The 15,013-nt window shown below is 40.3% G+C and overlaps 1 protein-coding gene across 7 annotated transcripts in view; it reads right to left on the bottom strand.

Annotated features, from left to right (window-relative positions):
* Nucleotides 1-7,180: 7,180 nt before the first annotated feature.
* LOC147312921 (dystrobrevin beta-like) overlaps nt 7,181-15,013 on the bottom strand; it is a 43,826-nt gene continuing 35,993 nt past the window's right edge. For 6 of the 7 annotated variants that reach the window (XM_086264814.1, XM_086264817.1, XM_086264813.1 and 3 more), the window contains 6 exons: nt 14,957-14,977; nt 13,628-13,781; nt 12,208-12,297; nt 12,019-12,066; nt 9,290-9,323; nt 7,181-8,114 (listed from right to left, as the gene is read on the bottom strand). In XM_086264814.1, the coding sequence (XP_086120940.1) occupies nt 9,316-9,323; nt 12,019-12,066; nt 12,208-12,297; nt 13,628-13,781; nt 14,957-14,977 (321 nt within the window). In that variant the 3' untranslated portion in view covers nt 7,181-8,114; nt 9,290-9,315. The remainder of the gene's footprint in view (nt 8,115-9,289; nt 9,324-12,018; nt 12,067-12,207; nt 12,298-13,627; nt 13,782-14,956; nt 14,978-15,013) is intronic. The other variant, XM_086264818.1, reaches the window with a different exon arrangement.

Genomic DNA, 15,013 nt, shown 5'->3' with positions numbered 1-15,013 from the left:
CGTGAAGGGACTTGTAGTTTTGGAGGGAGGCAGTGTAGAAGGGGTTACTTCTGCTTGAGGACTTGTGTTACGGTACTTCATGTAAAAACAAAGCTATGTGCAGAAAAATCTAAAAAAAAAATGCTTATTTCTTACCTCTCTAATCACCTCATGATGCTTCTGATCCCCTTTGTGATTTGGGAGAACTATATTGGAGAAAAAATGTTGTTTTCTTGGGTGAGACGGCTTCACAGTGAGCTGCTGTACCTTTCTCTTGGCTGCCTATCTTCACCTGCAGCACCCACACCGACTTGTTTCTTGTTTGGCATGTTACTTTCTTCTGGTGTCACTGCTTTCTCAACAGGTGAAGTTCAGCCTGATGCAACACGTTGAAACCTGCTCGCTCATGTGCTCTGCAAATGGAGAAAAAGTTTGGAATTAGCGGGAAGAATTCCTGCTCTGACAGGTGGTGTAATTTTTGTCCTATTTACAAAATAACAGCTGGATTGGACTGAGGAGCGTGTGAAAGGATTCCCTTAGAAATGATAATCTCAGCGCTCTCACCTCAACATTTTCAGTTTGCCCCAGCTGTTAAAAATATCAGCCTACTCCAAAAGAATCACAAGATTTGATTAAGTAAATATTATATTCTACATTCGTTTTGCAGGTTTTATCATGAACCTAAAGTGATTTGTGACCTTCTTGTCCTTGCATTTTGCTGCTGGACAAAATAAAAGCTTTCCTGTACTCCTGATGAAGGTTGTTGTGTCTGCATGCAGCCCTTGCAGGCATTCGTTTATGCATACCTCTCTTAAGGTCCTGCCACAGCATTTCAATCACATTGAGGTCTGGACTTTGTCTGGGCTACTGCAACACCTTGATTCTTTTCTTTTTCAGCCATTCTGTTGCAGATTAGCTGCTGTGCTTGCGTTCATTGTCCTGTTGCATGACTCACTTGGGACCAAACCTTAGCTGCTGCACAGATGACCAAATCTGTGATTTATCGAGAACAATTTTACTTGAATTTGTTCGTACTTTAGGAACTAATATAAGTCTCTCTGGCCATGTGTACGAATAAATGACAGGTCTTTAAAGAAATAGGCCGACTATAATACTGCTAATAATAATAACAATAATAACTAAATCAAATGTAATTCTTTTTAATATTGGCTTTTAGTCATGATTTAGAGTTTTCCAAACTACAGTAAGCCACAAACACTCCTAATTATAATAGAATGCATTTAAAGAAAATAACATACTAAATAGAAAAGCATAGGCTTTAAACTACACTACTTAATCTTCCAATTATCGAGGGCTGGGTCGCAGGGCAGCAGCTTAAGCAGAGCAGCCCAGACTTGGCTCTCCCCAGCCAGCTTCTCCAGCTTATCTGGGGGAACACCTTGACATTCCCAGGCTAGCAGATAGATACAATCTCTCCAGCATGTCCTGGAGCAACTCCTCCCAGCAGGACATGTCTGGTATGATTGTAGATTTAATCTCAGCCCCTCCTGAATGACTGAACTCTTCTTTCATTAAAAAAGACTTTTATCATTCCTTGATGCCACTTACAGTATCATCATGGAGGTTGACAGATCACATGGTTCTGGCCTCCACTAGTTTTCTTGTAATCTGTTAATCCGTCTCAAACCTTTGTTTTCACAGTCTGTGTCTCCTGTAATTTTAGAGTTTTTATTTATGTGGTCATTTATTAAATGGTCGTCACTCCCGTGAAAACACTTTGCTTTGGAAAGCTGTGCCTCTTCTGGCTTCTCCTTGGAACGCTGAACTCTTCTTTTTCTTGCATTTCACCACTTTCTCTGCTTCACCTGGAGGTAGTCCTTATATAGAGAGGGGACGGGGCAGTATGCAGCGAGTACGCAAATTGTATGACTGCACAAGACTGTTGGTTCAGAATGATTCTGATTTACTAACTTATGTGTGACAGCGAGGGAAAAAATAGGTCAGCATGCACATTTCATAAATCTTTGAGTGCAAAGTCATTTTTTGTGCAGGGCAAAAATGTTTCCACAGAATTATTAGTAAATGAGGCCCATTGTTCCAGGAGTCCTGCTGTTTGTTCAGAGGCAACTTTGCAAACTTCTCCTGGCAACCCTTTTTCTAATTGTACTGTCAAGATCTTTAACATTGAACATGCTATCTCAGGCCTATAGAGTCTGAGACGTAGCTCTTTGGGGTTTTTTGCAGTTTCTCTGAGGGTAGCTGTGAATTTGCTGGGACATCCACATCCTGGGAGGATTGTGGAGTTAACACAAACCTGACTGGACCAGAAAACAGATCAAATGTCAGCCTTTAGAGACGTGCAGAGGAGCAATTAATCAAGAGAGTTTGATTAGCAGCACCTGGTAGCTATTTACCCTCTTAAAGGAAAGGGGGTACTTAGTTTGTCATGGGTCTTCAGATTGTTTTGTGAAAAGCTTTTGTTTTCACGTCATTGTAACTGAGGGGTGTTTCAGACTCACCATATCCAGCTCTAACTCTAAACTTATCAAAAACAACATTTAGAATTTTAGTCTTAAGGGTAAATCCAAATCCTGAAGCTGGTTTGACATAAGAGGGGCCTGATAGCTGAAAGCTCTGCTTTGAGAAACTCTAGTAACCACCAGTCTGCAGCCTGACAGTGAAGTGCTCTATTAGGACAATAGGAAGGCTTGAACATGTGATGGGGTTTGATTTATCAGGACTTTATATGTGAGAAGAAGGATATCTGATGCCTGTCAGCACTCTTGCCTCATCATTTTGGATCAGCTGAAGGTATTTCAGGGTTTGTTTGTTTGTTTGTTTGTTGTTTTTTTAGAACAACCTGATAAAGTGGATAACAAAACTCCAGTTTAGAAATAACACAGCAGCGTCATTTTCTCTGAATAAAAGAAGCAATATTAGATCACCAGCCCAAGATAATGAAGCTGTTAACACAACTGATACTGGGAAGTTTTACTTTTTTGTCTAACCTTTTTGTTGTGATCTCAGGTGTTTATTAATGGAGCTACAAGCGAAAGCACGATAAACAATTTATTCCGAATGTTTTACATCCCTGTCCACTGAGAATCTTTAACTTCTAAAAAGGTGTTTTCGATCCACTTATAAATAAAACTGCACAATATCAAATGAAAATGTTCAGTTTTTGACCTGATTATGCTGTAGATTATATTTTAAATTGACACAATTTCAACTTTTGCAAAAATGTCAAAATGCAATATTCATCACATCTGAAATCAAAGCATAAATTCATGTTTTAAAAACTAAATTGGAATAAACAAATATTTTCATCATCTTCACACTAAACTGTTTTTTTATTCAGTCCATATGCTGTCATAAAAAAGCAACAGGGAGACCTCTGATAGCTAAACTACAGAGCATTTTTATCCGTATATAATGTGTTCAAATAAGCAAATATTTGATTGTTTTTCCCTGATAAGTGACCTACATATTTAGTAAGCTCATTCATTGATAAACTGTCAGATGCAGGAGACTTTTATTTTATTATAAACATGAAAAGAAATTGATTTTGATTCCCGACAGGACTTTAATCCCAGTTTGACCTCTGGGAAGAAGAGGCTAAACTGATCTTTATACCACACAGGGTCACAACAGCTCTGGGTGTCTGTGAGTGTATGAGGCGGTGTACTACTGGATGGGGGGGGGGGTTATTTATAGCAGTCAGTGAAGTCACCAACAACAGACAGTCTCAATGAGCTGTATTCAGTCTATAGTTTAAACCCCCCCTGCATACGCTCCACAGAGTCATGACCTCTGAGGGAAGCTCCTGGGAAAAGTGTGAGCTGCTGATCGTTACTGATGAGGACACTAAATCAGGGAGAGTTTAAACATAAAAGCAGTGGGTGTACTTACACACACACACACACAAGGTTCTGTGTGTGTGTGTGTGTGTGTGTGTGTGTGTGTGTGTGTGTGTGATCCTTTTGGAGGAAATGTTGGACTCTTTTGGTCAGACTGCAGCTCTTATTGTGCTGCCCTCACATTCGTGTCATTCTTTAAATGGCTGACGTTTGAGAGCCAAAGTAGTAAGAGAGTAACTTTTACTCAGCTTTGACTCAATTTAAATATTAATTAACTTTTATTACAGACGTCTACTCCATTACATTTCACAGGGAAGCGTCTGGGTGTTTTGCCTCTTTGGGTATTCAAATTTGGCATCAAAATGTCAAAATTAAGCAAGAATAGAGACAAATTGCTAGATTATTTAAATGCGTGCACATGTTAGGTTGATATTTAATTGTTCTGTTAATCCTGTGAAGCCTGAACCATGAAATAATTGCCAAAAAACTCTTTTTTTTTTGGTAGGGGTAGTGTTTGTTGACAGTCCAAATGGCCCAGGGGAAGAAGCTGTTAGTGAGTCTGGAGGTGTGGGACCTGATTGACCTGAGGCGACAACCAGAGGGCAGCAGGTCAAACAGGTGGTGGGCGAGGTGGGAGGGGTCACCTGTGATGGCCCTGGTTTTCATGAGACAGGAGGAGCTGGCGATGGCCTCCAGCGGTGGCAGAGGGCAACCAGTGATTTCTCAGGCAGTGTTAATTACCCTCTGCGCAGCCTTCCTGTTCTCAAGAGAGGAAGGTGTACGATTTCTCATTTTCCTATAAATGTAAATGGAAGCTAGTTTGATTTTAGATCTAATCTGGGGTTATTGCCTGATAAATGTTGACACATAAACCAGTCCAGTAACAGGATAAATATGGCACTCTTTAAAGCCCCTTTAATAAGAGTTCCTTCTACTTGCAACACATTTACTTCAGTAAGACTCCAAATACTGGGCTTGTTTAACAGAATATTTTAATGTTATCAGCATCTAAAGCATCTGAAGAGGTTGATGCTCCAACAACACTTGTAGTGTAAAGAACAGCTTTATTACTTTCAGCCTGTGGCCTTCATAGTATTCAGTTAAATGTAAAGGTTTTTTTCAGGGAGCTAAAGGAGCTTTTATTTTTATAGCAACAGCATAATGCAGCAAGAGTCAGATTAACATAGTTTTAGAGTAAATATTTTACATGCTTCAGCATCCCCACAGGGCTGTATATCGCAACTGTTTGTAAAGTACAAATGACTCTTATAGGTTTTTTGGTTTTTGTATTTGTACACTGTTTTTTATTTATTCATTTTTCTCATTTAATTCTAATTCACGTTTTTTTGACACTTGTGCTGCTGTGATGTCTGCATTTCCCCAATATGGCATTAATAAAGTCTGCTTAATTTACACCTAGTTTTCTAACCCACCTCCACCTAAACGTCTCTTTCTAATTCTATATCTGACTTGATATCGATTATTATTGATGTCTGCTGGTCTCCTCATCCAACGCATGCACAAAATATATTAAAATACTATATTAAAGAATTTTTGCAGTGCTTCTGGATAAACCAAAGATCGGAATATTCTTCTCCATTTTATTTTGCCCTGAAATCCTAAATTGGTGTGTATATTTTTTAGGTTACTGGGTCATCTAGTCTAAAATAGATGATGCCTTTGTTTTCCTAATGACCCAGAACTTCATGTGAATGATTAAAAACACTCTTCTCCATACACCTCACTTCTCAGGTTTCTCTGGCCTATAGTTTATTTTTCTGGTGGTTCTCAGTGAGTTGCTGCAATATCCACAGGATTTAGAAAAGCTGCAAACCAGATGAGGGAAGTCAAGGAATTTTACAAATGGATCACTTTCCAAGAATACAGCGGACTGCGGTCTCCAGCTTGTTTTACAGATTTATTACATTAGATATGTTTGTTTGGCCAAACTGCGCTGCATAGAAGACCAGAAGGGGAATCGAGGGCTGAGATCATGGAAGAGGTAATTATATATACACTTTGGAGCCTTGCTCGTCCTCCAGAGATCAAGACCAGCGCACACAGAGACCAAAGAAACTCCTAGTTTGATGTTAAATACTATTTATTGCAGATCAAACACAGATGCACACTTATCACTCACACCATCAGCTCCAGCAGGCGCAGAGCTGAAGGTGTTTACAGCTTCATGTCAGGACTCGCCTGACCTGTCGCACTCAATTTCTCTCACTCACTTACTTACTTTCTCACACACACATACACGCAACGAAACGTGAGCTCATGTATTTATTAACTCACTCACACAGTCAGTCAATCATTTGGCAGACTCGAAAAGTGATAATCCCAGTCGCAGTAAGTCAGTCAAACAACCTGGAGGGCTGATGAAAGGGAGGGAAACCGATCTGAAAACGTACAAAACAGTAAAGAGAGCAAACCAACAACCTGTACAGGTGTTTAAAAACATGCTGCGGATAAAATAAAATCTCTTTGGATTTGAATACAGACATAATTTTTGGGGTTGATGGGCGGAGAAGTTCGACTCCTGCAAATCCCCTGCATTTTGGAGGAAGCTCTAAAAGGCAGTAAAAAGTAGCAAAGGATTGGATTGTTTTGAATATTTTAAATAAATCCCTTCTGATGTCTTTGGTTTGAAGTAAAGTTAAAGTAAAAACAGTTTCCTGTGTGGTTCAGTCAGAGCATATATGTCTTCTCAAACTTTCTGACTTAAATCAAAGCACTTATAACCCTTCATAAGAGGCAGACTTCATCTTGATGATGTGAAAGTATTCAGATTTTCACACGGAAAAGCAAAAAGCTACAGAAAAGTCCAGCAAAACTGCTCAAAACTGTTGATATGATGTTTAACTGTTCATTTGGTGGGTGTAAGTATTTCCAACTTTGCTACTCTTTAGTAAAATTGACCCTGTTGAAGTTACACACACTGCAGTACCAGGATACACAGGGAGGCCTGAACACCCTGAGCTGTTATCATTACCGGCAGGTTTCACATACAGACTGTATAGAAAGATGGACAACATGCAGCAGTCTCTGAGGGATTTGATTTGTGATCAAGATCAGGCAGCAAATCAGTTCAGAGACACGGAAGCGGTTCTTAAGCCTTGTGTTTTTTTTGCATTTGAGCCATCTTCATCTTCATTTTTTTGGAGCTAGAAGTCACCATATTCAGATGAGATGGTGCACTGTATCCACAGACTGTACGGGGGCAATTTAAAGACTCATACCTGCTATTTAGAATACTAGAACTTCACTTGCTAAAGCTGGAGCACAGGTTTCTTTGCACAGGCTTTTAGCACAGTTAACAGCACAGCAAGCAAGGTTATCAGTGCATAAAAATGCCCCCAATAACACCAAACTGAAAGGCTCAATATAGTTCAAGTAGGTGCTTTATTGAAATGGTACCCCATGTACAGCTGTCTTAAATGGGTATGGTTGCTATAGAGAATAAAAGAGGCTGTAAACATGCTTATTTCTGCTGTGAAGTTGGAACTTTTCAGCCATCTAGACAGAGCAGAGAGAGCAGCCGCAAATAATGCTGAACTAGAAAGCCATAAGCTGAAGATTTTCCACTTTTCCACAATATTTTCTAGATTTTGTACAATGGAAGAAAGTTGTGACACGATGCCCATCTTCTACATACAGCCTGTGTTTTTAGACACCAGGACTTTAACTCTCCACTCTGCCGGACTTGACGCAGCAGTAGACATCCCATTAAAGCTTATCGTCTCAGCAGGACCCGACGACACTCGTACACACAAAAACAATCAAACCGGAAGAATAAATGGCAAAAACCTCAACAAATTAAAGCAATAAATACTAAGCACACAGTGCCAAATCTTAAAACTTTACAGCTCGCCTCTAGTCTTTGACTTCTCCTCTTCCTCCACCTCATATGTTACATGCTTTATCTCCTTCCTCATCCTGAAGCCTTCATGCTCTTTACACCTTTACAAACATCTTTCTTCTCACTTACTCGAACCTTACTCGTGGCTTAAAAAAAGAAAAAAAAAAGAAAAATGCTGAGCGCACACACATGCTACAGTACAGATCAGTAGGTTTCAGATTCCTCATTTAGCTATGCGTGATCAAATCAAAAATAATCAAAACAAAAGTAAAATCACAGTGAACAGACGCACACAGAATCACATCTATACATCAGTAGTGACCCAGCGGCCGTTTGGTGTCCAGCATCGTGATTGGTTGATTGGGAAGAGGAGCTCTTCCCCTCCCCGTCGGCTAAAAACGAATATCTGAAGATGTACTCAGTCAGTCTTCTTTGGCCGTGATGAAACATGACTCCACCTGAGGGACAGGCCAACCAATGAAAAGTTACCGAGGCATGTAGGAACGGTAAAGCGCTGACACACGTTATCACTTTATGCTCTTTAATCTGTTCGGCCGTGATTCATCTGTTTATGTTAACCAATTACAATCTGCTAAACCATTCGTTGGTGTGCGTCAACATGCAGACTTGGGTCAGGAATAAACTCCTGGTGTGTGATCGTGTGTAACTAGTCTCACAAAGGTTTACAAATGTGTGCGTAAATTTTGATGGCTCACAAATGCACGCTCCAAACCTCGCAAGCATGATGTCGAGCATGAAAATCAGGTAATATGACAAGAAGGGCACCTACAGTAAGTGTCAACCATATCCAGCTGAGCAGCTGTTTTGTTCATTTTCAGTTTATACACAACAGGTATTTTTTATGTTAATGCAATCTTGTCATTTGACTCTTGGAAGGAGAACAGAGTACCAAACTTCTACTTAATTTAGCCTAAAAGCCACCAAGGCACCATTTTTAATTTGTTAAACCCCAAACTTAAAAAATGGATTCCTAGAATAAAACATATCCTTAAGCTGTTGTTTGTTACTATGAAATTAGATGATTTATGATTCAGACACACACAAAAAAAATCTCATTGGATAAAAAAAAAATATGATTTTGTTTAAAACAAATAAAAATCTGTGACCTAATTTCAAATGCAATAACCTTGATTTGTGTCGCTTCTTTTAGTTAACAGCTGAACATGAACTAAAAATAAGATTTGAAAACCAAAACTGCTCCTGTAGGAGGATTTTGTTTGCCGCACACAAGGTTTTTCCTCAGAACTGCTTGATTTGTTTTCTGAAGCGGAACCTTCCTGTCGAACACTGGGGTGTGTTTGCCTCTTTGATTGCTTCTGCATGAAGCAAAATTAAAAACCTCACAAAGCTGACCGCGAGGAACCAGAAACAAGCCATTTGGAGGCCTGTGCAAACAAGTTCAAACACATAAACAGCTCGATTGAGTCATCAAATCAACCCGTTTTCCCCCATAAAACATGAACGCAGCATCTTTCTTGCCTTTCCTTACATTTCCTTTTTTAGAGGACGCCGGACTGAGTTTGAAAAACTGCCTACACAGCCCTGTTCTTCTGCTCTAGAGTAGTTCTGATTATCATGCAATTAATAAGAGGAAATGCATGAAAATACTTACTTTTAACATTGTGTCCTGTCAGCATTTTAACTTGCTAAACACACAGAGAAAGAGAGAGAGAGAACAATTCATTAGTGCACAGCAGAGCAGTCTGAGGCTAAAACAAGTGCTAAAGGTTCCTGCCAGAACCTGTAATAAGAAGCAGAGCAGCTCCTAGCACAGAAACATAAAAGAAGCCCTTACTTAGCAGGTGCCACACAAATTAACTCCAGAGACAAAAACTCTATTGTAGGCAGCTCTAATGCAGTAGTTTTATTTATCCTCCAAGACTTAACTGTGGCCTCCTGTTCGTCTGTCTGTAGGGGAGGGGGGGTTTGGATTATTATCACAGGTTAGTACTCTAACGAGCGCTCAGGCCGAGACCAGGAAGTAGTTTCGCCACTTCTCCTCCGCAGGCGGTCCCCTCATAAAGAGGAGGGGCTCCATAAAGCATGGCTAATGAGACGGCATGCTAACGAAGCTTGCTACGGTGCAGGCGAGCGCACCTGGAGAGGAGAAGGCGAACAGGAAAAGCTGCGAGCACGAGCGGATTTAAAGTGTAAGCAGAGAGACAGCGATGCGATCCACAAATCAGATTTGGCTCTATCATCATCAGAAAAAGTCGAGAAACAGAGCAGAGCTTACTATCTTATATCTGGAATTGCTAATGCTGGCTGTATTTCACTAGAAGACATAATAGTGCTGCACTACTATATCATGATTAAATTATCTTGGTAACATTTTTCAACAAAATTTCCTTTCCTCTGCACAGATCAGCTGTTTGCACCCGTTTAACAGTTGTGCAAATAAATACACATAATCCTTTATTACATCCAATTTCCAGGCACGTTTCAGAAGGAAATATCGCCCTTTTCCTTCCACTTAACTCAACTGTAAAACACAGCTACTCTGATTTTCTATACAAACCATATGAGCAGATGATAAAATACGATGCATTACTGCAGATTAAAGGCCTTTTTCCAGACAAGCATGTGTTTTCAGTTTTGTGGCTTGTTAAAATTGTTCGGATTGGAGTTATGTAAAAGCACTGCTGGGATTTATGTGAGGTTACCAGCATGAATACAGGCCCCAAAGGAAGAGAGCTATGCAGGCCCGCGTTTGCATGCTGTGCCTGTATACAATCACCAGGGGGCAGTGTCAGAAATAAGTGGATCGAAGATTTATGTGCTCAAGTTGGTTGTTCAAGTTCAGCCCCTGCAGGGAACTCCCACTGTTTGAACTTTAAGATAGTACAGAATGAATGGGTCTCTAAGGAGCTGTAGAGCAAGTATAAATCATGATTTTTATAGAAGGATTTTTTAAAAACTAGATTCTATTCTAGTAATTCTAGTTCTATTCTTCTTTCTGTGGCTCGTACAGGCGTAACAGCACCATGAGCCACTAAAATTTTGATTTTAGGCATGAAGCGGCACAGAAATCGCTTCTACAAAAATAGAAGCTTCTGATGTGGCGCAAGTACTCTTCCAACATCTAGTTATTGTCTGAAAATGAGCGCCATTAAGAAAGTGTGTCCGCCTCTAAATTTTTAAAAGACAAATCAGTTTATGGACAAAATTTGCCGCACTGTAAAAGAAAAACTTGCAACTTTATGCAAATTCGGGCATTTTACAGAACCTGGATTTCTTTTTGGTTCATGAAGAAGTTTCACCTCTCAGGAGTAAAGAGAGAGAGAGGAGTCCCAAAAGTTTACCCCTAGTTGAGGTTGTCCTCGCGGTCACTGTCAACATAATCGTTAAGGGTGACATGAGATAAGGTGTGAATCAAAGGTTTGGGTCGTTATAGTCACAGCAACAACTCCACCTCATTGTAAGTCGATTTAAAAAACTTTCCTCTACATTTTGCCGCGACGTTTCAAAGAGTCGTAAAGTAAATAAACGGCAGACAGAAACAACGCAGGTCGAAGAATATTACGTTTCACGCATGCGCAATACAGGAACCTAAGTGCTTCAGTCGTTCCAGTGTGCATGAACAACTGAGCTGAAACGACTGAAAACGATAGTGTAGATGCGGACCGTTTTCAGACAAAAACACTGTTTTTGAATGTATCCGGATAAGTCACATCAGTCTCCATCAGTCTTTATAACTTAAGAAGCTTCGTGTAGATAAGATCTTCATAGTAGATCGAGGCGCGGGTCATTACAGTCACAGGGACCAAGGCGTGACTGCTTTGTGATAAGATCTTCATAAAGATAAGAACTCCAAACTTTACTATTCAAGCCAACTTTTCAACCAATCAGCATTCTGCCTCACTCAACATCGGCCTACGTGTTCTTGGCTTTTTGTAGGAAACATGCAACTCTGAAGCATTTTATGCTGGTTTAACTGCCACAGGCACTCGCCATGCATATCCGAAGCACTACACAAACAGACGCCACATAAATCCCACAACATAATGACCACCCTGGGTCTCGTGGTGCTACAAAAACAACAAGGAAAGCTTCTGAAGACTTGAAAACCTACATTTTTATCAACTTTTGCAAGAATAATCCCTGGTTAAATACTGTTATTATAATCATACCTTTTCAGGATATTGAGAACACTTTAAAAATAATATAACCAAATATAAAAAGAACATTTTGAATCAAGTAGAAATAATTAAATCAGTCAATTTAGCTGTATGATTCCTTCAGTAATTGCACTTAACATATATACAGGTTTTGTTAGCCAATTAAGCGATTCAAAACAGCATAAATGCAATTAAAAAAAAAATGTAGGTAACAATACTGTACCTCTTTCCTTCCCATTCAGCAATCTCTCCTCCTCCTCCCGACTGTCATCTGCTCAGAGGAGACAGTAAAAAGTGACGTTATTGTAGAAAAATGTGAAGACTTGGTTTTAAAAATCTAATTTCTTGTCCATGTTTAACAGCTTTGCACGCAAAACTACAACAAAAGGAGTGCGTTTCTGTTTGTGTGAACCTGAGTGAAGCTCTTTGACCAACGAGGACACGGTGTTGGTGATAGAGTCGGCTGCAACCAGGAGGTCGTTTCTCAGGTTTCTCCTCGGGCCTGGAGCAAAGAAAACAATCATTATTTTATCCAGCACTTGTATTTACAGTAATTAGACAGTTTTGTTGTTCCCTGATTATTTGTGCTGTTACTCTGTCTCGCTGTGGCAGCAGCATATAATCTGGTGTGAATGAAAAGAGCTGTTTAAATGATGATGGAAAAGAATAAAAAGGGGCTGAAATGCGAGCAGAGCAGACGTGTGAAAAAGCACTTTGAGGCCAGTTTGAGATTTGTGATGCTGGTGTGCTTAAATACAAGAGATTTAAATGTTTTTCCTCCAATTTTTAGGTAATGAGGAACCTGTTAAGCTCATTTTCGTCTTTGCACTTTTATTCTTAGTCTCTACTACAACAGCTTTGCATAATTCACAGCTCAAAATAATCCTTATTTGTCTTATGCTCAGTTAATTTCTTCTGAAAATTAACCGACTTATAGTTTTGCATAATTAGTGAATAAAGTGCAAACTGTGTGTGGCATTGTGACGGCAAAGTGCGTGTATTTATTTGATGAATGAGAAAATGTATAAAATGCCTTTATTGAGGATTCTGACTTGCTGCCGAGTCTCTTTCACACTGCTGGAATTGCAGCAGTCAGGACACCGAACACACACCAAGAATGCCTGATCAATCAGTCAAACCAATTTCAGTTTGATCTGCCGACAAATGGAAGTAATTTCTACGTCCATATGCGGGGCATATCCCTTCTCGTTATAGGGAAGGACACAAAGACAGAAGGTTAAAAAAAGATTTGACGAGGACAAACAGGCACACCGAACTATTTATGCACAAAGAGCTGAGTAGGAACAACCTCAATGAGATAACAAGACACAGGTGAAGACAATCAGTGGACACAGGACTCGAGAGAAAGCAAACCTCCAAAGTAACAGAATACAGATGTAAATCCTAACACAAACACCAACAGAGGAACAGGAAAGACTAATTCTTATAAAAAATAAAAATAAAAATACCAAAACTAAACAATACTAGAGACAAAATTGTCAGGGCTCTGTGTGCGGGCAGGAGGAGAAACCACAGCTTTCTTGCTGGCAAAGAACAAAAGCATAAACCGAACAATGAAAGCTGAGACCGGAAACACACAGGCAAATCTGAGGGTATGACACGACGCTGAACACTGGAGGACACACACTATAAATTCACATCAAGGAATGACGAACAGGTGGGAACACAGCCGGGAGAAATTTTACCTAACAAGACAGAGGAAGTGAAACTAGAAACACTGACATAAGACATAAACCTTCAAAATAAAACGGGAAACAATTCACTTTTTTTTTTTTTTTAAGGTTGCCATGTGGGAGAGAAATGAGTCCTACCTTGAGCAAAAGCCTCTTGTACATCACCTCCCACCCCAGCGAGGGAGTCCTGAGGAGGATACATGTGTGCCTGGGAGGGTACAGCACCTACAGAGCGGACGGCTGACGGGCTCGGCCGAGAGGGAGAGGAGTGAGAAGAGCCGGCTGCCTGCGCCTACAAGATGAGAGGAGTTATCAGAGCTGGTTAATGTTACTTCGAGAAGGTTTTAGATTACAAGATCACACCTTTTGCATTTTGCTTGAATATACGTCCAGTGTGTGGACTTAACCTTTTAGTTTGGATAACAATTAATTACTAGAACCAGCTGACATGGCTTGGGCATCTGAACAGGATGCCTCCAGGCACGTCCCAGGTGACCTGCTTAAGCTTGATTTAGACTTCTGCGGTAAATCTACGTTCTAACCGGAAACCAGTTTTAACCCTACATCACAACCTTCCGCACCATTCAAGTCATTTGAATGGCATGAGGTGGCGTCGACCCAAAATATAGTAAAATTTCTCATGGGGGGGAAGGTCAGGTTATGGCATAGGATTAAACAGAGTTTCCAGGTACGTCGTAAGTTAGGACGTAGATTGCCTATAAGTGGCATAAAATAGAAGAAGTTAATTATTAACTTAAACGACGAGGATGAAAACGAGACCAGAGTATTACAAAAACAGGCACACTTAGAAATGGATGGTTCAGGTTAAAAACCAGGCTTTGCTTGACTGGAGTCATCACAAACACACTCACTCTAACGTCACTGTGTTTCCAGAGTTGTTCACTTGCTTTGTGTTAGCATGTTGCCTGTGCAAGTGCTTGCAAAGAGTCATGAGTCACCTTAGCGGCTGTTGTTTCTGGTGTGATTGTAGTTTGCACTTTACCATGACGCTCTGGGCCTTTTTATGCGCTGAAAATAAAAGTAACGTCCAAATCGCCGCTCATCCGCTCAGCTATTTTCCTCCCTGCACATGAACTGAAGTCAGCTGATTGTTGTGCAAGTGTGCAGGAAAAGGGAGTGTTTTGGTTTCTTTTCTGTCGTGAAGAGGTTTTCAATCTTTGCTCACCTCCTGCCCTACTTTCCGTGATTTTTTTTCCTCTTCCCCGAAATGACTTTAAAGTTTAAAGACTGGGTTTGTGTGGCGGAAGCATCGTGACAGGGATCGCCAGAAAAATAACTGCAGTGATGCACATGGAGAGCGCTCTGAAGGCGCGATCAGCCACATTTAAATCATGTACAGGCCTGTTTTTGATTTGACTTTTTGATTGCATGTGATATTTCAGGTGACTAATAAGGACTGAATCCCACAGTTACTTCAGTGTTTCCAACAAAAAGGTATGGACTTACTGCCTGTCGCTGTTCCTCATCCTACAGGGACCACAACATGGGCAGCCGGAAAACAAA

This window comes from Aulonocara sp. 'chitande type north' Nkhata Bay, linkage group LG15, assembly GCF_057382095.1.
Source record: "Aulonocara sp. 'chitande type north' Nkhata Bay isolate Kocher_YH1m ecotype deep benthic linkage group LG15, A_spYH_male_GT1.1, whole genome shotgun sequence".
Lineage (NCBI taxonomy): Eukaryota > Metazoa > Chordata > Actinopteri > Cichliformes > Cichlidae > Aulonocara > Aulonocara sp. 'chitande type north' Nkhata Bay.
The sequence above is the reverse complement of the archived record's forward strand: the minus strand, read 5'-3'. Positions and strand labels throughout refer to the sequence as shown.